Source organism: Elephas maximus, chromosome 2 (genome assembly GCF_024166365.1).
Source record: "Elephas maximus indicus isolate mEleMax1 chromosome 2, mEleMax1 primary haplotype, whole genome shotgun sequence".
Taxonomy (NCBI): Eukaryota; Metazoa; Chordata; class Mammalia; order Proboscidea; family Elephantidae; genus Elephas; species Elephas maximus.
The window spans coordinates 197,596,991-197,621,654 of NC_064820.1; the positions used below are offsets into that span (position 1 = coordinate 197,596,991).

The window sequence follows — 24,664 nt, forward strand, 5'->3', positions numbered from 1 at the left end:
AAATTCTGAGGAGTCTCAACAAGCATATTCTAGTTCAACCTGAATTTCTCTTCACCAGTTAGTTTCTCTGCAAGACACACTTTACAAAAAATAAGACACAGACGGAGGCAACTGAGATAATCTCGCAGTCTCAACCTTCCCAGACAGCTCTCGCAGTCACACATCAGACAAACAGAGAGCGCTCAGACCGGACAAGTCAGAAAGGGCTTAGTGAGGTCTAACACATTACTAGGAATATCTGAATCCCCACTTCACTTTTCGTGATACCTCTTATCTCCAGTACCAAACGGAGGGGTTTCAATCTCTCAATCCAGAGACCTCTACATCCATTCCCCAGAAGCAGGGTGTACCAACCAGACAACATCCAGACACAAAAACAATGGCTGCCACACACACATATGCCTGCCAAAACTCTAGAGTCACCAAGACAAAGAATAGTTTAAAAACGAGAGAAGAAAAAAAAAAAGGTCAAGGAAGTAGACTGCCAGAGTACTTTCTGTGACCTCCTGCTGGGGATTCATGACCCACTCCAAAGCGCTCTCCGCGGCCTCCTCTTATCGGAGGCTTGCGACCTCGATTTACCGAGTGCTCTCCACGACCCTCTGATGGGGTTTGTGTCCTACTCAGCAGGCGCTCTCCACGGCTCTGTCCGAGGTCCGTGACCCACCCTTGAGATATGGGGTGATCAGCCCCTAACAAGGACTCACTCCTTTTCTCCAAACTCTTTCGAGAGAGCCAAACAACTGGAACGCTCTCCATGAACCCCCGTTTCGGGGCTTGTGACCCATTCAGTGGAAACAGGAAAGAAGAGAGGAAAAAATTGGAGTACCACAGACCAATAGAAGGGCCTCCTGAGAGGGCAGTTTAAAAATGAAAGGAAAGAAAAAAGTCGAGGAAGTAGACTATTGGAGCGCTCTCCATGACCTCCCACTGGGGGTACGCAATCTGCTCTAGAGCAGTCTCCTCCACCTCTTATTGGAGGCTCACCACCCACTCAATTTACCGAATGCTCCCCGTGACCCTCTGATGGGGTTCGCGACCCACGCAGTGGGTGCTCTTGCAATATGGGGTGATCAGCCCCTAACAAGGGCTCACTCCTTGTCCCCAGTTCTCCTTTCTCGAAAGCCAAACGACTGGAAAGCCCCCTTCGTTGGGGCTCGCAAGTCATTCGGTGTAAAGAGGAACGAAGAAGACAAGAATGAGAGAAAAAGAAATGGAGACAAGGTATGCAGGAAAAAAAAAAGATAATAAAGGTTGCTTAAGGGGGAAGGAGGACTGAAGGGGGAGTGTCGCCTGAACTTACCTCTTCAAAGAGACACCAGACAAAAAGGTCCTGGCGGCTGCTTGTCTCTGAGTAGAGGTCTGTTGTAGAGGCTCAGTCCCTTTGGTCTATGTCCCCTAACCGTGGGCCAATTTGAGCCACTAGTCTCCTGGCTGGCTCACCAAATTTTGTTACCAATTGCCAATCTGATACAAAGGGTTCTTGTCTTCTCCCGAGTTAAGAATACATGTGAAAGACAAACTTTATGTTCAGCAAACTTTATTTTGCTTGAGTCAGGCAAAAGGAGTCAGCGGGGATCTAAGCCTCCCCAAAAGACTGACTCAAAAAAGGGAAGCAAGGCTAGGGCTTACATGGGTTTGGTGGAGACAATAGAGTAGTGAATATTTAGTGGGCTTCTTTTAAGGGGCAGGAACTTCTCAGAATGGCGGTGCATGTTAATTAGGTTGCATGTGCATCTGGACTCTTAAGATGATATTCCATTTAGAGTGATATTGGCCGTTGGCTTTGCATAGATGCCCTTTATTATGTTGAGGAATTTTCCTTCAATTCCTATTTTGGTAAGAGTTTTTATCATAAATGGGTGTTGGACTTTGTCAAATGCCTTTTCTGCATCAATTGATAAGATCATGTGGTTTTTGTCTTTTATTTTATTTATGTGATGGATTACATTAATGGTTTTTCTGATATTAAACCAGCCTTGCATACCTGGTATAAATCCCACTTGATCAGGGTGAATTATTTTTTTGATGTGTTGTTGGATTCTATTGGCTAGAATTTTGTTGAGGATTTTTGCATCAATGTTCATGAGGGATATAGGTCTATAATTTTCTTTTTTTGTAATGTCTTTACCTGGTTTTGGTATCAGGGAGATGGTGGCTTCATAGAATGAGTTGGGTAGTATTCCGTCATTTTCTATGCTTTGGAATACCTTTAGTAGTAGTGGTGTTAACTCTTCTCTGAAAATTTGGTAGAACTCTGCAGTGAAGCCGTCCGGGCCAGGACTTTTTTTTTGTTGGGAGTTTTTTGATTACCGTTTCAATCTCTTTTTTTGTTATGGGTCTATTTAGTTGTTCTGCTTCTGAATGTGTTAGTTTAGGTAGGTAGTGTTTTTCAAGGAATTCATCCATTTCTTCTAGGTTTTCAAATTTGTTAGAGTACAATTTTTCATAATAATCTGAAATGATTCTTTTAATTTCATTTGGTTCTGTTGTGATGTGGTCCTTCTCATTTCTTATTCGGGTTATTTGTTTCCTTTCCTGTATTTCTTTAGTCAGTCTAGCCAATGGTTTATCAATTTTGTTAATTTTTTCAAAGAACCAGCTTTTGGCTTTGTTAATTCTTCCAATTGTTTTTCTGTTCTCTAATTCATTTAGTTCAGCTCTAATTTTTATTATTTGTTTTCTTCTGGTGCCTGATGGATTCTTTTGTTGCTCACTTTCTATTTGTTCAAGTTGTAGGGACAGTTCTCTGATTTTGGCTCTTTCTTCTTTTTGTATGTGTGCATTTATTGATATAAATTGGCCTCTGAGCACTGCTTTTGCTGTGTCCCAGAGGTTTTGATAGGAAGTATTTTCATTCTCGTTGCTTTCTATGAATTTCCTTATTCCCTCCTTGATGTCTTCTATAACCCAGTCTTTTTTCAGGAGGGTATTGTTCATTTTCCAAGTATTTGATTTCTTTTCCCTCGTTTTTCTGTTATTGATCTCTAGTTTTATTGCCTTGTGATCTGAGAAGATGCTTTGTAATATTTCGATGTTTTGGACTCTGCAAAGGTTTGTTTTATGACCTAATATGTGGTCTATTCTAGAGAATGTTCCATGTGCGCTAGAAAAAAAAGTATATTTTGCAGCAGTTGGGTGGAGAGTTCTGTATAAGTCAATGAGGTCAAGTTGGTTGATTGTTGTAATTAGATCTTCCGTGTCTCTGTTGAGCTTCTTACTGGATGTCCTGTCCTTCTCCGAAAGGGGTGTGTTGAAGTCTCCTACTATAATTGTGGAGGTATCTATCTCGCTTTTCAGTTCTGTTAAAATTTGATTTATATATCTTGCAGCCCTGTCATTGGGTGCGTAAATATTTAATATGGTTATGTCTTCCTGATCAATTGTACCTTTTATCATTATATAGTGTCCTTCTTTATCCTTTGTGGTGGATTTAAGTCTAAAGTCTATTTTGTCAGAAATTAATATTGCTACTCCTCTTCTTTTTTGCTTATTGTTTGCTTGATATACTTTTTTCCATCCTTTGAGTTTTAGTTTGTTTGTGTCTCTAAGTCTAAGGTGTGTCTCTTGTAGGCAGCATATAGATGGATCGTGTTTCTTTATCCAGTCTGTGACTCTCTGTCTCTTTATTGGTGCATTTAGTCCATTTACATTCAGGGTAATTATAGATAAATAAGTTTTTAGTGCTGTCATTTTGATGCCTTTTTATGTGTGTTGTTGACAATTTCATTTTTCCACATACTTTTTTGTGCTGAGGCGTTTTTCTTAGTAAATTGTGAGATCCTCACTTTCATAGTGTTTGACTTTATGTTAGTTGAGTCGTTACGTTTTTCTTGGTTTTTGTCTTGAGTTATAGAGTTGTTATACCTTTTTGTGGTTACCTCATTATATACCCCTATTTTTCTAAGTAAAAACCTAACTTGTATTGTTCTATATCGCCTTGTATCACTCTCCATATGGCAGTTCAATGCCTCCTGTGTTTAGTCCCTCTTTTTGATTATTGTGATCTTTTACCTATTGACTTCCATGATTCCCTGTTATGTGTATTTTTTTTTTTAATTAATCTTAATTTGTTTGTTTTTGTGATTTCCCTATTTGAGTTGATATCAGGACGTTCTGTTTTGTGACCTTGTGTTGTGCTGATATCTGATATTATTGGTTCTCTGACCAAACAATATCCTTTAGTATTTCTTGTAGCTTTGGTTTGGTTTTTGCAAATTCTCTAAACTTGTGTTTGTCTGTAAATATCTTAATTTCGCCTTCATATTTCAGAGAGAGTTTTGCTGGATATATGATCCTTGGTTGGCAGTTTTTCTCCTTCAGTGTTCTGTATATGTCGTCCCATTCCCTTCTTGCCTGCATGGTTTCTGCTGAGTAGTCAGAACATATTCTTATTGATTCTCCCTTGAAGGAAACCTTTCTTTTCTCCCTGGCTGCTTTTAAAATTTTCTGTTTATCTTTGGTTTTGGTGAGTTTGATGATAATATGTCTTGGTGTTTTTCTTTTTGGATCAATCTTAAATGGGGTTCGATGAGCATCTTGGATAGATATCCTTTCGTCTTTCATGATGTCAGGGAAGTTTTCTGTCAGAAGTTCTTCAACTATTTTCTCTGTGTTTTCTGTCCCCCCTCCCTGTTCTGGGACTCCAATCACCCGCAGGTTATCCTTCTTGATAGAGTCCCACATAATTCTTAGGGTTTCTTCATTTTTTTTAATTCTTTTATCTGATTTTTTTTCAGCTATGTTGGTGTTGATTCCCTGGTCCTCCAGATGTCCCAGTCTGCATTCTAATTGCTCGAGTCTGCTCCTCTGACTTCCTAGTGTGTTGTCTAATTCTGTTATTTTATTGTTAATCTTTTGGATTTCTACATGTTGTCTCTCTATGGATTCTTGCAACTTATTAATTTTTCCAGTATGTTCTTGAATAATCTTTTTGAGTTCTTCAACAGTTTTATCAGTGTGTTCCTTGGCTTTTTCTGCAGATATCCTAATTTCATTTGTGATATCATTAAGCATTCTGTAAATTAGTTTTTTATATTCTGTATCTGATAATTCCAAAATTGTATCTTCATTTGGGAAAGATTTTGATTCTTTTGTTTGGGGAGTTGGAGAAGCTGTCACGGTCTGCTTCTTTAAGTGGTTTGATATGGATTGTTGTCTCCGAGCCATCACTGGGAAACTAGTTTTTCCAGAAAATCCGCTAAAAAAAAAACTGCAGTCAGATCCCTATCAGAGTTCTCCCTCTGGCTCAGGCTATTCAGATGTTAATGAAGCCGCCTGGGGAGGGTGGGGGAGGGAACAGAGAGATAGGAGAGTAGCACCTCAGAATATAGCCAGAGTTGCTTGTCTTGCTTGGAATGACTATTATATCTGAGATTCCCGCGGGCGCGTCGCCTATGTGTGCTGTCTGTGTGGAGATTGCCCCCGGGGGGTCTGGCCCGCTGGAGTCACGGTCAGATCCTCCGCTTCCAGCCCCACGCCCAGCGTCAAGGCTCCCCTACTGGGACGGTGCACTCTCGACTCCAAAATCAGTCGCTGCCTCCCGGGGACTTCTCGTCCCTCCAGCCGCGTGGCCGTGCCGCCCCCGTGAACCAGGTGGGCCCCCTCCCGGGGTTAGTTCAGATGGGTGGAGTAGCTCCCCGTGCTTGTGCCGCGACCGAGTGTCCCGGCTGGAACGCTGTTCTCCCCGCTCCAATACCAGTCGCTGCCTCCCGGGGACTTCTCCTACCGGCTGCGTCCCACGCCGCCCGCGCGACCCGGATGGTCACCTTCCCGGGGTTAGTTCAGGGGGTGGAGCAACTCTCCGTGTTTATGGCGTACCTGCGTGCAGTCCAAATCCCTGTGGGACGGTTCCCCGGCTCGGATGCTGCTCTTTCTGCTCCAAGATCAGTCACTGCCTCCCGGGGACTTCTCCTAACGGCTGCGTCCCACGCCGCCCGTGGAACCGGCTAGTCCCCCTCCCGGGGTTAGTTCAGGGGGGTGGAGCAGGTCTCTGTGCTTGTGCCGTACCTGACTGGTACGCTGGCTCCAGGCTCTGGAAACAATCGCTGCTTCCCCGTATTAGTTCGTTCTCCGTCTCTAAATCTGTGTTTGTTGTTCAGGGTTCGTAGATTGTTATGTATGTGATCGATTCACTTGTTTTTCCGTGTCTTTGTTGTAAGAGGGATCCGAGGTAGCGTCTGCCTAGTCCGCCATCTTGGCTCCGCCCTCCAAGATGATATTCCAGGTGGAGCCGTCTGGGCAGCCCTTGGCATCGCTTACTATGGGATATAGCGTAAGTGCACTGATCTTTGGCACTACATTACCATCTTCGGAGAGCTAAGGAAGGTTAAACGGTGGTGACACCTTGTTCTTCTGAGCATGCGGGAGCCTATAAAGGGGAAAGGGACTAGAAAAACACTAAGAAGGAGATAGTAATTTGTGGGTTGTTTCAGCCTTATCTTATGTTGACAGGGTGTGGTTCCTGTTCACCCAACTTCTAGATGGTAATCTTGTAACAGTTCTTTTTTTCGGCCATCGCAGGCCAGCACAGTTAACCCTATCTGTCTCATTAGGAAAGAATCTCGTTCGTAACCCAGGGACTACCTGTGCACAAGAGACACGAGGTACACATGTTGTGTGCGGGAAGCTGATGTAACATTCACTATGTCCAGTTACGTCTGCTGTGTCTTGTTTACCGATAAGGATTTTTGAACTCTATTAGGGACCACAGAGGTACACGCAGACAGATGTATGTGGTACATGACTGTACTTGTGATTTTTTTTACAGATATTAAAATATTACAGATATTACAGTTGTTGCAGGTACTTGAAATAGCATTTGCAAACATTACTACTGCTAGATCTTTTTTATGTATTACCAAGGAAGCACATGTAAGAAACAGTACATCTCATTTTTTTCTAACATTTTGGTAACTGTATTTTAATATAACTGATTTGTGTGTGTGTGTATTCAGTTTATGCATTCATAAACCTTAGTCTGAGAAGGGTCCATAGGTGTCAGGAGGGTGCCAGACAGAATGGATGAAAAACCTCTGACTGGTGGATGAACAGTTAGTTACATAAACAAGTGCTGGATTGTGATTTTTATTTTTCTTTCCTTTTTGGCAACAAAGTAAAACATGCAAAACTATCTTGCTGAAACTGCAGAAGAGTCCTCAAATGTTAGTGTCTATAAGAGGGAAAGAACTAATCTTATGGAAACATTTGTGTCTCTCTTCCTTTTTTTTTTTTTGTTAAAAAAAAAAAAATCTATTGTCTATTTAGTGTTTTTTCATCCCTACCTCTCCCCTCCCTCATAACCATAAAAGTTTGTTTATCTTTGTGTATAAACCTTTTCATGAGTTTTTATAGTAGTGGTCTCATACAGTATTTGTCATTTTGTGATTGACTTATTTCACTCAGCATAATGCCCTCCAGATTCATCCATATTGTTAGATGCTTCACAGATTCATCATTGTTCTTTATTATTGTGTGGTACTCCATTATGTATATGTGGCATAGTTTATCTATTCATCTGTTGATGGGCATCTAGGTTGTTTCTGTCTTTCTGCTGTCGTGAACAATGCTGCAGTGAACATGGGTGTGCATATGTCTGTTTGTGTGATGGCTCTTATTTCTCTAGGATATATTCCTAGGAGTGGGATTGTCGGATCATATAGTATTTCTATTTATAGCTTTTAAGGAAGCGCCATATCATTTTCCAAAATGGTTGTATCATTTTGCATTCCCACCAGCAGTGCATAAGAGTTCTAATCTCCCCACAGCCTCTCCAATATTTGTTATTTTATTTATTTATTTATTTTTGATTCGTGCTAGTAATGCCAGGGTGAGATGGTATCTCATTGTGGTTTTGATTTGTATTTCTCTAATGGTTAGTGATCGCAGGCTTTTCCTTGTGTGTCCGTTAGCCGCTTGGATGTCTTCTTTGGTGAAGTGTCTGTTCCTTTGCCTCTTTTCTAATTCGATTGTCTTTTTGTTGCAGAGGTATTGGATTTTCTTACAGATTTTAGAGATTAGACCTTTGTCGGATTTGTCTTAGCCAACAAAAATTTGTTCCTATTCTGTAGGTTCTTTTTTAACTCTTTTGGTAAAGTCTCTTGATGAGCGTAAGTGTTTAATTTTTAGAGGATCCCACTTAATCTAGCTTATCTTCTGGAGTTTGTGTGTTGTTAGTTATGGTTTGTTCCCTGTTAATGCCGTGTATTAGGGCCTCTACTGTTGATCCTATTTTTTCTTCTATGATCTTTATAGTTTTTGGTGTTATATTTAGGTCTCTGATCCATTTTGAATTAGTTTTTTTGTATGGTATGAGGTATGGGTCCTGTTTCTTTTTTTTTGCAGGTGGACATCCGGTTTTGCCCACACTATTTTTTAAAAAGACTGTGTTTTCCCCTGTTTGATGGACTTTGGGTCATTGTCAAAGTTCAGGTCACCATAGGTGGATGGATTTACATCTGGGTTCTCAACACTGTTCGATTGGTCAATATAACTGTTATACCAGTACTAGGCTGTTTTGACTACCGTAGCTTTATAGTAGGTTTTGAGGTCAGGTAGTGTGAATCCCCCTACTTTATTCTTCTTCTTTAATGGTGCTTTACTTATCCGGGGCCTCTTTCCTTTGCGTATAAAAGTGATCAGCTTTTCCATTTCTTTAAAGATGTGTCTGTCTTCTGCGTCAGACACTACTAGGTCATTTATTAGCTACTTTAGTCCTCCAAAAATTGTGGTTATATTTAGTGTGTTGTCTTAGTGAAGGAAAGAAAATGTATAAGTGTGTGTATACGCATACATGACTTCTATAGCTTTATGTCTGACCTCATTCCCCTAACCTAATTTTGCCAATAAAAGCTCATGTTTATTAACCGGAATCCCTGTAGAAACCCCTCCCTCCCACCAGACACACACAGCACTACCCTTGGGGTTTTCAGGAGTATTAGAGAAGGAATACTCTTGTAGAAAAGTCTTCTGGATAACTAATTAAATGACTAAGCCCTTAGCCAGGAGATGAATAAATTGGTTAGGAGCTGAACAAAAGCAATTTCAACTGGGTCCTTATATGCAGCCTTGTGGTTCTGAGTGCCAGACTTTTTGATTCCCACAGGAGGCAGCCTTCTGTGCTGTGATTCTTGCCCTGCTGCTTTTCATCGTGAATGCCTGAACATTGATATCCCTGAAGGAAACTGGTATTGCAATGACTGTAAAGCAGGCAAAAAGCCACACTACAGGGAGATTGTCTGGGTAAAAGTTGGGCGATACAGGTGAGTAAGATGGAGAATGGTGTTCATTCAATTTACCATCGTCTGTTTCTTGACATCTCTTAAATATAGTACTTAATTTTATTTATTTTCAGTGCTCTTTCCAGTTAGGCAAGGTCTTCCCCTTCATCCCCCCCACCCCAATTTATTTTTCCTTATGAAAGAAAAACTAAGTTTATAGTTTCTGATTATAGAACTAATACTTGTTCACTGCAGAAAACCAATTAAACCCAAAATCTCAGGATTCAAGAAGGTATGTTGTTAATATTTTGGCATATTTACTTGCAAATATAGACATGTCAATACACAAGCCTCCGAAATAATTGGCCTCATAGTTTATACCCAGTTTTGTATCTTGCTTTTTCTTTTTAAAAAATTGTATTCATTGAATATAAAGTACACAAAAGAATATTTATAGCTTGCATAGTTTTAAAGAATAACTAAAAGAACGTTTATGCACGATCCATCTATATGCTGCCTACAAGAGACACACCTTAGACTTAGAGACACAAACAAACTAAAACTCGAAGGATGGAAAAAAATATATCAAGCAAACAATAAGCAAAAAAGAAGAGGATTAGCAATATTAATTTCTGACAAAATAGACTCTAGACTTAAATCCACCACAAAGGATAAAGAAGGACACTACATAATGATAAAAGGGACAATTGGTCAGGAAGATATAACCATATTAAATATTTATGCGCCTAGTGACAGGGGCTGCAAGATACATAAATCAAATTTTAACAGAACTGAAGAGTGAGATAGACACCTCCACAATTATAGTAGGAGACTTCAACACACCACTTTCTGAGAAGGACAGGACATCCAGTAAGAAGCTCAATAGAGACACGGAAGACCTAATTACAGCAGTCAACCAACTTGACCTCATTGACTTATACAGAACTCTCCACCCAACTGCTGCAAAGTATACTTTTTTTTTCTAGCGCACATGGAACATTCTCTAGAATAAACCACATATTAAGTCATAAAACAAACCTTTGCAGAATCCAAAACATCGAAATATTACAAAGCATCTTCTCAGACCACAAGGCAATAAAAGTAGAAATCAATAACAGAAAAACTAGGGAAAAGAAATCAAATACTTGGAAAATGAACAATACCCTCCTGAAAAAAGACTGGGTTATAGAAGACATCAAGGAGGGAATAAGGAAATTCATAGAATGCAACAAGAATGAAAATACTTCCTATCAAAACCTCTGGGACACAGCAAAAGCAGTGCTCAGAGGCCAATTTATATCGATAAATGCACACATACAAAAAGAAGAAAGAGCCAAAATCAGAGAACTGTCCCTACAACTTGAACAGATAGAAAGTGAGCAACAAAAGAATCCATCAGGCACCAAGAGAAAACAAATAATAAAAATTAGAGCTGAACTAAATGAATTAGAGAAGAGAAAAACAATTGAAAGAATTAACAAAGCCAAAAGCTGGTTCTTTGAAAAAATTAGCAAAATTGATAAACCGTTGGCTAGACTGACTAAAGAAATACAGGAAAGGAAATAACCCGAATAAGAAGCAAGATGGGCCACATCACAACAGACCCAACTGAAATTAAAAGAATTATATCAGATTATTATGAAAAATTGTACTCTAACAAATTTGCAAACCTAGAAGAAATGGATGAATTCCTAGAAAAACACTACCTACCTAAACTAACACAATCAGAAGTAGAACAACTAAATAGACCCATAACAAAAAAAGAGATTGAAACGGTAATCAAAAAACTCCCAACAAAAAAAAGCCCTGGCCTGGACTGCTTCACTGCAGAGTTCTACCAAACTTTCAGAGAAGAGTTAACACCACAACTACTAAAGGTACTTCAAAGCATAGAAAATGACGGAATACTACCTAACTCATTCTATGAAGCCACCATCTCCCTGATACCAAGACCAGGTAAAGACATTACAAAAAAAGAAAATTACAGACCTATATCCCTCATGAACATAGATGCAAAAATCCTCAACAAAATTCTAGCCAATAGAATTCAACAACATATCAAAAAAATAATTCACCATGACCAAGTGGGATTTATACCAGGTATGCAAGGCTGGTTTAATATTAGAAAAACCATTAATGTTATCCACCACATAAATAAAACAAAAGACAAAAACCACATGATCTTATCAATTGATGCAGAAAAGGCATTTGACAAAGTCTAACACCCATTTATGATAAAAACTCTCACCAAAATAGGAATTGAAGGAGAATTCCTCAACATAATAAAGGGCATCTATGCAAAGCCAACAGCCAACATCATCCTAAATGGAGAGAACCTGAAAGCCTTTCCGTTGAGAACGGGAACCAGACAAGGATGCCCTTTATCACCACTCTTATTCAACATTGTGCTAGAAGTCCTAGCCAGAGCAATTAGGCTAGACAAAGAAATAAAGGGCATCCGGATTGGCAAAGAGGAAATAAAATTATCTCTATTTGCAGATGACATGATCTTATACACAGAAAACCCCAACGAATCCACCAGAAAACTACTGAAACTAATAGAAGAGTTTGGCAGAGTCTCAGGTTATAGGATAAACATACAAAAATCACTTGGATTCCTCTACATCAACAAAAAGAACATTGAAGAGGAAATCACCAAATCAATACCATTCACAGTAGCCCCCAAGAAGATAAAATACTTAGGAATAAATCTTACCAAGGATGTAAAAGACCTATACAAAGAAAACTACAAAGCTCTACTACAAGAAATTAAAAAGGACCTACTTAAGTGGAAAAACATCCCTTGCTCATGGATAGGAAGACTTAACATAGTAAAAATGTCTATTCTACCAAAAGGCATCTATACATACAATGCACTTCCGATCCAAATTCCAATGTCATTTTTTAAGGTGATAGAGAAACAAATCACCAACTTCATATGGAAGGGAAAGAAGCCTCGGATAAGCAAAGCATTACTGAAAAAGAAGAAGAAAGTGAGAGGCCTCACTCTACGTGATTTCAGAACCTATTATACAGCCACAGTAGTCAAAACAGCCCAGTATTGGTACAACAACAGGCACATAGACCAATGGAACAGAATTGAGAACCCAGATATAAATCCATCCACATATGAGCAGCTGATATTTGACAAAGGACCAGTGTCAGTTAATTGGGGAAAAGATAGTCTTTTTAACAAATGGTGCTGGCATAACTGGATATCCATTTGCAAAAAAATGAAACAGGACCCATACCTCACACTAAGCACAAAAACTAACTCCAAGTGGATCAAAGACCTAAACATAAAGACTAAAACGATAAAGATCATGGAAGAAAAAATAGGGACAATCTTAGGAGCCCTAATACAAGGCATAAACAGAATACAAAACATTACCAAAAACGACGAAGAGAAACCCGATAACTGGCAGCTCCTAAAAATCAAACACCTATGCTCATCTAAAGACTTCACCAAAAGAGTAAAAAGACCACCTACAGACTGGGAAAGAATTTTCAGCCATGACATCTCCGACCTGCGCCTGATCTCTAAAATCTATATGATTCTGTCAAAACTCAACCACAAAAAGACAAACAACCCAATCGAGAAGTGGGCAAAGGATATGAACACACACTTCACTAAAGAAGATATTCAGGCAGCTAACAGATACATGAGAAAATGCTCTGGATCATTAGCCATTAGAGAAATGCAAATTAAAACTACGATGAGATTCCATCTCACTCCAACAAGGCTGGCATTAATCCAAAAAACACAAAATAATAAATGTTGGAGAGGCTGCGGAGAGATTGGAACTCTCATACACTGCTGGTGGGAATGTAAAATGGTACAACCACTTTGGAAATCTATCTGGCGATATCTTAAACAGTTAGAAATAGAACTACCATACAACCCAGAAATCCCACTCCTCGGAATATACCCTAGAGAAATAAGAGCCTTCACACAAACAGATATATGCACACCTATGTTTATTGCAGCTCTGTTTACAATAGCAAAAAGCTGGAAGCAACCAAGGTGTCCATCAACGGATGAATGGTTAAATAAATTGTGGTATATTCACACAATGGAATACTACGCATCGATAAAGAACAGTGATGAATCTATGAAACATTTCATAACATGGAGGAACCTGGAAGGCATTATGCTGAATGAAATTAGTCAGAGGCAAAAGAACAAATATTGTATAAGACCACTATTATAAGATCTTGAGAAATAGTATAAACTGAGAAGAACACCTACTTTTGTGGTTACGGGAGGGGGGAGGGAGGGAGGGTGGGAGAAGGTTTTTTACTGATCAATTAGTAGATAAGAACTGCTTTAGGTGAAGGGAAGGACAATACTGAATACATGGAAGGTCAGCTCAACTGGACTGGACCAAAAGCAAAGAAGTTTCTGGGATAAAATGAATGCTTCAAAGGTCAGCAGAGCAAGGGCGGGGGTTTGGGGACCATGGTTTAAGGGGACTTCTAAGTCAATTGGCAAAATAATTCTATTATGAAAACATTCTGCATCCCACTTTGAAATGTGGCGTCTGGGGTCTTAAATGCTAACAAGCAGCCATCTAAGATGCATCAATTGGTCTCAGCCCACCTGGAGCAAAGGAGAATGAAGAACACCAAGATCACATGACAACTAAGAGCCCAAGAGACAGAAAGGGCCCCATGAACCAGAGACCTACATCATCCTGAGACCAGAAGAACTAGTTGGTGCCCGGCCACAATCGACAACTGCCCTGACAGGGAGCGCAACAGAGAACCCCTGAGGGAGCAGGAGATCAGTGGGATGCAGACCCCAAATTCTCATAAAAAGACCGTACTTAAAGGTCTGAGTGAGACTAGAGAAATCCCGGCAGTCATGGTCCCCAAACCTTCTGTTGGCACAGGACAGGAACCATCCCCGAAGAGAACTCATCAGACATGAAAGGGAGTGGAGAGTAGGTAGGAGAGAGATGGTGATGAAGAGTGATCTAATTATATCAGGTAGACACTTGAGACTGTATTGGCATCTCCTGTCTGGAGGGGGGATGGGAGGATAGAGAGAGTTGGAAGCTGGCAAAATTGTCACGAAAGGAGAGACTGGAAGGGCTGACTCATTAGGGGGAGTGCAAGTGGGAGTACGGAGTAAGGTGTATATAAACTTGTATGTGACAGTCTGACTTGATTTGTAAACGTTCACTTGAAGCTCAATAAAAGTTAATAAAAAAAAAAAAAGAATGTTTATGTTTGTACTGTCCTGTTAAAGATGTGAAGCATCTCTGGTACTTTTGAAGCTCCTTCCATGCCCCTGTCTGATTCCATTCTCTCCTCACCCCTAGAGGTAAACAGTGTACTGGATTTTTTATTTATCATTCCTTTGCCTTGCTGTATAGGTTTATCTTTTCTGCATGTTTTAGAACTTTATATAAAGAAATTATAGTTGATACCTTTTTCTCCAAATTGCTTTTTTCATTCAGTGTCATGTTCCCGAGGGTCGTTGTAGTTAGTGCAGTGCTCCAGGTCATTGGGAGTTCACTGTTCCATAGTACTCCTTTATGTAGTCACACAGGGTTGTATAGTCTATTTATCCATTCTCCTGTTTAGGCTATGAGCATTTTGTAAATGTTTCTTGGTGTACATGCAGAGGAGCTTCTTAACTATTGCCAAATGGTCTTCCAGAAGTGGTTATACTAATAATGCTTTTTATTTTGACATTTCTTGGTGTATTCAGTACTATTAAGTTACTGAAAGTTTTATTTTTTTCAAGGCTGAATTATATTTTATTGTATAGAGTACTATATAGTTACTGTGATTATTCCTGGGCGTTTAGATTGTTGCCAGTTTTTCATTATTACAGGTAATGCTTCATTGAATATTCTAGTAATAAATCTTTGTATCTCTAATTATTTTCTTTTAATAGATTCTGTGAAATAGAATATCTGAGTCAGAGGGAATGTGTGCATGTATTTGTGGTGTTTTCAGGCTTTTAGCACATTCTACTTGTCTGTTCTCTACTTGGATTGTAAGAATGCCCCAGGTTGGACTTCACTATTGACAAACATTGCTATTGCTTATTCGTGTTTGTATGTTATTTTCCTGATGTCTTGCAGCCTTCTAGAAGTTTTGTCCCTTGTTTTTACCTTTTTCCTAGGTGGTGGCCAGCTGAGATCTGCCATCCTCGCGCTGTACCTTCCAACATCGATAAGATGAGACATGATGTGGGCGAGTTCCCTGTACTCTTCTTTGGGTCTAATGACTATCTGTGGACCCACCAGGCCAGAGTCTTCCCCTACATGGAAGGGGATGTTAGCAGCAAGGATAAGATGGGCAAAGGAGTGGATGGGACGTATAAAAAAGGTAATGTTATTCCTTTTGTTTCTCAGGCCAACACAGGTATCTGTTGCTGGAGTGGTTTCTCTGTGTTAGAATTTACATTTACTCCATTTATCAGCTGGGTTCTGTCCTCTGGGGGCAGTATGTGGATGTACCTACAGATTTTACAAGCAAGTTGACCTACAGAACTCATTATTTTTGAGCCTAATCTTTACTAAAGTTTCCTTAAGCAAGGTTTTTGTTTTATCAGTTTTGTTTCTCAGTATCTCATCCAGTATTGGAGTTCTGGAACTTTTTAGTAGAGTAACACTTCACTTTGCTGAACAAGGGCTGTAATCTCAAGCAGAACCACATTTGTCCGAAGGAGTCTTTTATTAGCTTGTTGGAAAGAAATAAAATTCACCAAATATTACAGAGTAAAATAAGATAGTGAAGGTCAAAGTGTAAGTGCTCTGAGTCAAAAGAGATTTTCTTAAGTTGACCTAGCAATGAAGGCAGTGAGGACAATTGGGGGCCCAGAGAGGGTTTTTTAGTGTCAACAGAACTAGTTTTACCACTTACCAGCTAGTTGAATCCGCTATAACCTATTGCTGTTGAGTCAGTTCCGACTCATAGTGACCCTACAGGACCGAGTAGAACTGCACTATGGGGTTTCCAAGGAGCATCTGTGGACTCAAACTGCTGACCTTTTGGTTAGCAGCCAGGCTCTTAACCATTGTGCCACCAGGACTCCAATCCACTATAAACCTCAGTTTTCTCTTATTGTGTAATGGGGAAAGGTTACTCTGAGAATTCAGCGAGGTAATAAAAGTGAACCTGTAGGGCACGTACTTGGTATCCCTTCAGCAGTAATTACCTTCTTTTTTTTTATCTGTCCTTTGAAAGACAATACATGTCTCTCTAACTTTTTGAATGTTTTTGGATCTTGAGGGGTACTTATATAAGGCTTTGTCTGCAACGCGAGGTGAAAGTGGATTCTAAGCAGGTAGAACTTCCTGGGTGGGGAATGGGAGTGATGTCCATAGGGAACAAGGTTAACAAAAGTTCCAGTTGCCTCATGTTATTTCAGTAGCTGCACACTTACCTGTAGGCCCTGTGGTTTCTGTGCATAGACCTGGGCTGTCAGCACTGGTGCTTACCGGAGGAACTTGGGCCTTAGGTCTTATAGTCTCAGATGGTCAGGGACCAGTACCCTGATGTGAACAAAGCTGGCCATCACCAAGGCTGGGGAGAATGTGAGTACAGGGAATACCACAAGTCTCAGTCTGCCTAAGCTCTGGGCTTCGCTGCTCTTACGCTTCAACCTTCCTTTACAAAGGAAGAAACAGAGGCACATATAAGTTCAATTACTTACCCAAGGTCCCAGTGGTAGTAAGTGACAGAGTAAGGTTTTGAAGTCTGGTAGTTGGCCTCTAGAGCCCATACTCTTAATTGCTACACTGACTGAAGAAGGGAAAGTACTTAAAATGTCGTAAAAGACAGTCCATGTATCCAGCATGATGAGTTGGAGAATTCTGAGTATTTGTTATAGTTTGAGGGAACACTGGACTATTTGCTTAAAAAGGTAGATGGAAGCTCAAGTTGTGCAGGGCCTTTCTTGTGTACTAAGCGAATCATGGAATGAGTGTTTTTAAGTAAGTGGGTTACATGTTAAGATCTGAGTTTTAGAAATTTCAGTCTGGGTTAGAGTGTCAGGATGATTAGAATATGAGAGGTCACAGCCAGGAAGATTACTGAGTTAGCTGTTACAGAGTCCTCTGCAGAGATGACAAAACTGTAACAGGAAATTGTCCAGGGGGGTGGAGAGGATGATGTGTATTAAATAGACATTAAAGAGAGAGACTCAGCAGGACCTGCTGAGTAATTGGATGAGGGGAGGAGGGACTTTATGACAGTTTAGAAGACTCCATGCACATAACCTCTACTAGATGGTGGCAGGGAAACAGATAGAAAGGGATGGACCAGAGAGGAGATGTTCTTTAAAGAATTAATAGAGCATGGGAGAAAGCCACAAGGAGGAAAGAGGGAAGAATTGCAGTGTTTTTTGTTTTTTAGGATTTTTAGACCGGGTTAAGAATAATGAATTAACACTTTGTTGTAAGTGGATAAAACTGAAACTCTTAAGGTTTTGTTTGGCTATTCAAATACTACAATCTTTTAAGCACTTAAAATTACTTCACTTGAATGCCAATTAGATAAGATCTGTGTATTATTAGAGCTAATCATTGATACTTAGAGAATGTCTTAGGAGAAGAGTACTTCAGGTACCCTAGAAAATAGGTCAAGATGGATTGGAACACTTCAGCTCTTATTTCTTCCAGAAGATGAGCATGTTACCCGGGGCACCTAGAAAAGAGAATCTTTCTGGAAACCAGGGCTATAATCTTTACAGAAGGAGTCGTGGTTGCGCAATGGTTAAGTGTTCAGCTGCTAACCAAAAGGTTGGCAGTTCAAACCCACCCAGCAGTTCTGTGGGAGAAAGACCTGGCAATCTGCTTCCATAACGATTACAGCAAAGAAAGTCCTATGTGGCAGTTCTGCTCTGTCACATGGGGTCGCTATGAGTTGGAATTGACTCAATGGAACCCAACAACAGTCTTTACAAAAGCAGAACACGAGGCCTTTCTTCTGTGGAGCTCTAGTGGGTGGTTTCAGACCTCCGGCCTTTAGGTTAGCAGCCAGTTGCAAACTGCTTGCACCACCAGGTTCCTTCTAGTTGTTGTTAGAAGCCTATATATGTGGACATTTTTGGGTCATTTAGCTGGGTTTTTTTTTTTCTGAAGCTGGTACTCTGTATTATGTCATTTAGTAATCGATTATATTTTGTCTTAATGCTTTATCTGAATATCCCTGGGAACTGTAACCTACTTGAAATTGTAGTTATGTATACTTAGTTTTTCATATACTGTTTATTGATTTTTGTCTAAAACAAATTTTACCCAACTTAAAAGAGGGTGGAGGGGCCCAATAAACAGCTCCATCCAGAGGTTTTTAGGTGACTTGTGCTGTGTGTTTTCTTAGCTCTTCAGGAAGCTGCAGCAAGGTTTGAGGAGTTAAAGGCCCAAAAAGAGCTGAGACAGCTGCAGGAAGACCGTAAGAATGACAAGAAGCCACCACCTTATAAACATATAAAGGTGAGAAAAGGCCTCAGGAGACTCTGTCTCCACGGGAGACATCTTACACCTTGCCCTTTTCCCACTTTATTCCCAATGAGATTTAGATGTACAAGCACGGATGATTTTAGGCAGAGATATGAGTTTAAAAGAAGATCAGAAAAAAGGACTAGAGCACCGTTCCTAGCACCTTGCATGCACTTTTAAAAAATCAGTCGTGCTTTGATACAGTCTTTTTTCTGCTGCCTTGAAATGTCTTCTCATACAAGTTTATTACGTTCTGTTCATTTCTAAGAGCCATGAAGAAAAATGATAAATGACCCTGAGTTAGTTTGAATAATACACATGGTTAGTCTTCTTGGTAATAACTAATATTAAGATATGTTAGGTGATTATGGCTAGGGTTCCCAAGGACAGGAGAATTAATGTGAGGTGCGCAAGCTTTATTTATGCGTAGTCTACCTGGTAAAGTAGTCATCACCATTTCTCACTTAAATTTTTAAGAATGATTTACAGAAGTAAAAATAGTTGTTAGAGTATTCCTACATTAACAAGAAGTTCACAGTTTTTACCAGTATTTTGAAGAATTGGGAAGAGAGCTGGCAGTGAGACTAATGTCCTTTTGTTACAGAGCAATGGTTTGAAGACCATATATTTCTAACTAATTGTAATGATTTTAGATTGACTGGAATTGGAAATCTAGAATAGTGATATGACAGAAACAACTTTAAGGGACGTTAAAAGAAAAAAAGAAAGAATTATAGCTACCATGTTTACGAAGCTGCCATCTGCCGGGCTTTGTATTGGACCCTTTACATATATTTCCTATTTTCATAACAATCTGGCAAGGTAAATCTTGCAATAAAGTAGTTTATCAAGATCACACAATTCCTGAACAGTCAAATTTTATATTGGGCTGTGTATTTGAAGACTCGCAGTTTGCCTATTCCCACTTGAATAACATCAAGTAGGAGGGGCCTCATTCTCATAGTACACAAATCCATCTCTATTATGGAATATCTCTTTTTTTCTCAGCATTGTTCCTAGTATTTGTAGAAACTTTGTCCTACACTTAAAGCTTGGATGTCAGAGCAGCTCTCTGGTTTTAACACCCCAGATTTTCACTGTAGTTTTCAGCAGTTGTATTTTTAGTTGCCATCCGGTTAATTCTGTCTCATGGTAACCCCATGTGTGCAGAGTAAAACTCCTCCATAGGATCAAGGCTGTGACTTTTCGGAAGCAGATTGCCAGGCCTATCTTCCAAGGTGCCTCTGGGTGCCTTTTGAGCTGCCAACCTTTCAGCTAATAGTTGAGCACTTAACCGTTTATGCATGAGTGATGTTGTTATAGTCTACTAAAAAGATTTCAAATTATATTAGTAATTATTAAAATATATCCTTACAATATGAACAGATAACTTCCCCAAAGAAGACATTTAGGTGGCTAACAAATGCATGAGGAAATGCTCACGCTTATTGGCCATTAGAGAAATGCAAATCAAAACCACAGTGAGGTACCATCTCACCCCAACAAAAAAAAAGAAAAAAAAAAATTTCCGCTAGCATTAATCCAAAAAACACAAAATAATAAATGTTGGTGAGGTTGTGGAGAGACTGGAACTCTTATACACTGCTGGTGGGAATGTAAAATGGTACAACCACTTTGGAAATCGATTTGGCGCCTCCTTAAAAAGCTGAAAATAGAAGTACCATACAATCCAGCAGTCCTACTCCTTGGAATATATCCTAGAGAAATAAGAGCCCTCACACAAATAGATATATGCATAGCCATGTTCACTGCAGCACTGTTCACGATAGCAAAAAGATGGAAACAATCTAGGTGCCCATCCGCGGATGAATGGATAAATTAGGTATCGTATATTCACACAGTGGAATACTACACGACAATAAAGAAAAACGATGAATCCGAGAAAGATCTCAGAACATGGAGAAATCTGGAAGGCATTAATGCTGAGTGAAATTAGTCAGTTGCAAAAGGACAAATATTGTATGAGACCACTGTTATAGGAACTCAAGAAAAGGTTTAAACACAGAAGAAAGCACTCTTTGATGGTTATGAGGACGGGGAGGGAGAGAGGGGCATTCACTAGCTAGATAGTAGACAAGAATTACCTTAAGCGAAGGGAAGGACAACACACAATACAGGGGAAGTCAGCACAACTGGACTAAACCAAAAGCTAAGAGGTTTCCTGAATACAACCAAACACTTTGAGGGACAGAGTAGCAGGGGTGGGGGGTCTGAGGACCATGGTTTCAGGAGACATCTAGGTCATGTGGCATAACAAAGTATATTAAAATGTTCTGCATCCCACTTTGGTGAGTGGCATCTGGGGTCTTAAACACTAGCAAGTGGCCATCTAAGATGCATCAACTGATCCCAACCCATCTGGAGCAAAGAAGAATGAAGAATACCAAGACAGAAGGAAGAAGAATGAAGAATACCAAGACAGAAGGAAGATATTAGCCCGGGAAACAGAAACGGCCAATTAAACCAGAGACTCCATGACCCTGAGACCAGAAGAACTAGATGGTGCCGGCCTACCACCAATGTCAGCCCTGACAGGGAACACAACAGAGAGCCTCTGATGGAGCAGGAGAAAAGTGGGGTGCAGAATTCAAATTCTAGTAAAAAGACCAGACTTAATGGTCTGACTGAGACATGGCCCCCAGACTCTCTGTTAGCCCAAAACTAAAACCATTCCCCAAGCCAACTCTTCAGACAAAGATTAGATTGAACTATTAAGACATAAAATGATGCTTGTGAAGAGTGTGCTTCATAGCTGAAGTAGATATGTGAGACTAAATGGGCAGCTTCTTTCCAGAGGCCAGATGAGAAGGCAAAAAGGCTGGTCAAATGGTCATGGGAAATACAGGGTGGAAAGGAGGAGTGTGCTGTCACATTATAGGAAGAGCAACTGGGGCCACGTAACAATGTGTGTATAAATTTTTATGAGAAAGTAACTTGAACTGTGAACTTTCACTTAAAGCACAATAAAAAATAAGTAATAATATATCCTCATGTATTGGAACTCAAATTCCTCAAAAAGTTTTCATGCCAACAATTTCCAGCTTTCAAGAAATTATGGAAGTTTTCATATAGCCGCTAAAGTGGCGCCACCATGTGGCAATACTAGAAACCCAGTTTACCCATCAGCTTCAAAAAAAAAAAAAATTTTTTTTTAATGAATTTAAAATTTTTTGTGGGATTCACATTTTGTGTATCAAATGAGGTTTTTATACCAAATGCCGAAATCTTGATAGTTCAAAATCAAGTAAGATGTGGCATGTAAATTCAAGAAAAAGAAATCTGTCTTTTACATGTCCTAAGTGGTCTTTTGTTGACTTGCCTGGTATGCTATACCGTGTGCTGCTTCTCCAGGTGAACCGTCCTATTGGCAGGGTCCAGATCTTTACCGCAGACTTGTCTGAAATTCCCCGTTGCAACTGTAAGGCTACTGATGAGAACCCCTGTGGGATAGACTCCGAATGCATCAACCGCATGCTGCTCTATGAGTGCCATCCTACAGTATGTCCTGCCGGGGGACGCTGCCAAAACCAGTGCTTCACCAAGCGCCAGTATCCAGAGGTTGAAATTTTCCGCACGTTGCAGAGGGGCTGGGGCCTCCGAACAAAAACAGATATTAAAAAGGTGAGGGAAACTTTTCTTGATTACTAGGATATTTTTTTATTCTTTGCAGTTCTTTAGCATGATTAATTCTTCTTGATGCATGTGAGAAAATCCACCACAGAAGGAAATAACATAGATTTGGGATGGACATTTTTGTGTCTCATTATGTCCTTCCTAAACTTGGAAGCATCGGAGTGGATGGTCTCCTTTGTCTCTTAAGTTCTTGATATTGATCATATTCACTATGTATGAGGATTAAAAATAAAAAGAGGGAAATTCATAGAAATGTAATGCAAGGGCAGATTATCCAACAGGTAAGGTAAGCACAGTGCTCACTTTGGTGACCAGATCATTTTCACATTTTTACACCATTATTTTATCAGAGACTCTGCTTCTAGTTGTGGTTGGCATCTGTCTGTCTCCCAACCCCACAGCACCTTCCTCCAGAAACAAAGCTTTTTTTCAAATTTACAGTTTTTTTGACAGGGGTGAATGACTCAGCAAGCAAGGTAAACACGATCTTATTTGTGCTTACGCACTAACCTGTAATGAACAGTTTCACATGTAGTGAACAAATTCAAAGATGTAGTGAAACCATATTACATGTGGTGAAACCTATGTGAAATTGTTCACTACAGATGATCTTAGGCATGGTAAGCACTGTCCTTATCCTGCCTGTTGGATATCCGCCACTGATGCTATGTCCTTTTTTGCTCTTTTGTGACAATCCTAGAACCAGTAGGATAATGAGCACATACATACAGAGGTGTTAATCACCTATTAATAAAGTGAAATCTAATTTTAATAGGAAAAAATAGGTTTGTGTTCGTGGAACACGAAGGAGAAGAGGGTTAGACCTTCTCTGATAAAAGTATGGTAACATCTTCAACTTGAAATTTGGAAGGACCTGTAAGTTGCTAATTGACAATAATGTATACTCTTTGTATAAAATAAATTGTATTTGGCATTCTAGTAAAATAAACCTTACTCCTGTTAAATTTTCTGAAGTTTTATTGAAATTTGTTTTGAGTTTCATATTGAAGAGTTTCATTGTTTTTAGGAAAGGCAATGAATATGGTTTGGTCCCTTAGTCATTTACTAAATAGTTAACTTTATATTTATTATGAGCCAGACATAGTGCTGGGGATGCAGCAATCAGTACAAGAGACATGGTCCACTCTTCCATAAAGCTTACATCCTAGAGGGAGGAAACAGACATCAAACAAGTAATTACCCAATGTGGAAGCACAAAGTGCTTTGGAAGCATGTGGCAATGGGACCGAAACTAGTTTGTCTCTGAGGATATTAAAAGTTGAGACTTGAAAGATGGGTGGTTCTTGGCTCAGGCAAGGCAAAAGCATCACAGGTAGAGGGATAGCATGTTGAAAGCCAGTGTGACTATAGTATTGTGCATAAGAAGGACAGGAGGGAGGCAGGGCAAGCTCCAAAGAAGAACTGGATTCAAGGAAACTGACTTTCAAGCTCTTGGGCTGGTAAAGGGATCAACTGTTGATATCTCAGTTTTAATGGAGCCTTAATTTGCTTGCTAATCTTCCATTCTAATTGATCTTTAGTGTCTAGTGTATCCTAATCTTTCTGATGATGAGAGTGGGAAAGTGGATTTCATTGTCAGACAGTTGAGGCATGATGTTTAATGTTGTTTCTGAATAAACCTTTCTTTAACTACATGCAAAATCTTTTTTGGAGAATCTGATATTTTTGTGAATTTAAAAAAAAAAAAAAAAAAAAAAGATGTACGTGTAAACACAGTTGCGTTTTTTGCCGTTAAGTCAAAAGCTACTTCTTGTTCTAGGGTGAATTTGTGAATGAGTATGTGGGTGAGCTAATAGATGAAGAAGAGTGCAGAGCTCGAATTCGTTATGCCCAAGAACACGATATCACTAATTTCTATATGCTCACCCTAGACAAAGTAAGTAATGGAAAGTGTGCCAGTTGTAGGAATTTTATGATGAGTTTTATTTTGTTGGTGCCTAGGATTATATTTGGGACCTATTCCTAATTTTAGCATCCTAGTGCATGTATTTTCTCTGTATCTGAGATTTCCACTTTGTACCTGAATATTATATTCCATTAGCTTTTATAACACAACACTTTTCTGATATATAGCTTTGTGTATAACATTTATCAGGTTGTACACTTACAAATAGTGAGGTCCTCACCTCCAGATATTATGATTCACTTGGTCTGAGATGTGGCCTGGGATTCAGTATTTAAGTCTCCTTAGGTAATTTCTAATGTGCGACCAAGGTTGAGAACTGTAATTAAGAGGATGGGACAAGCTGCTGCTCCTAGGGCAGTGGTTCTGAAACATTAGCATTCAGAATCACCTGGTGGGCTTGTTACACC

The 24,664-nt window shown here is 39.7% G+C and overlaps 1 protein-coding gene across 6 annotated transcripts in view; it reads left to right on the forward strand.

Annotated features, from left to right (window-relative positions):
• Positions 1-24,664, forward strand: part of NSD1 (nuclear receptor binding SET domain protein 1) — a 208,850-nt gene that overhangs the window by 172,079 nt on the left and 12,107 nt on the right. For all 6 annotated transcript variants that reach the window (XM_049874394.1, XM_049874393.1, XM_049874397.1 and 3 more), the window contains exons 15-19: positions 9,104-9,260; positions 15,355-15,560; positions 18,558-18,670; positions 22,049-22,318; positions 24,111-24,227. In XM_049874394.1, the coding sequence (XP_049730351.1) occupies positions 9,104-9,260; positions 15,355-15,560; positions 18,558-18,670; positions 22,049-22,318; positions 24,111-24,227 (863 nt within the window). The remainder of the gene's footprint in view (positions 1-9,103; positions 9,261-15,354; positions 15,561-18,557; positions 18,671-22,048; positions 22,319-24,110; positions 24,228-24,664) is intronic.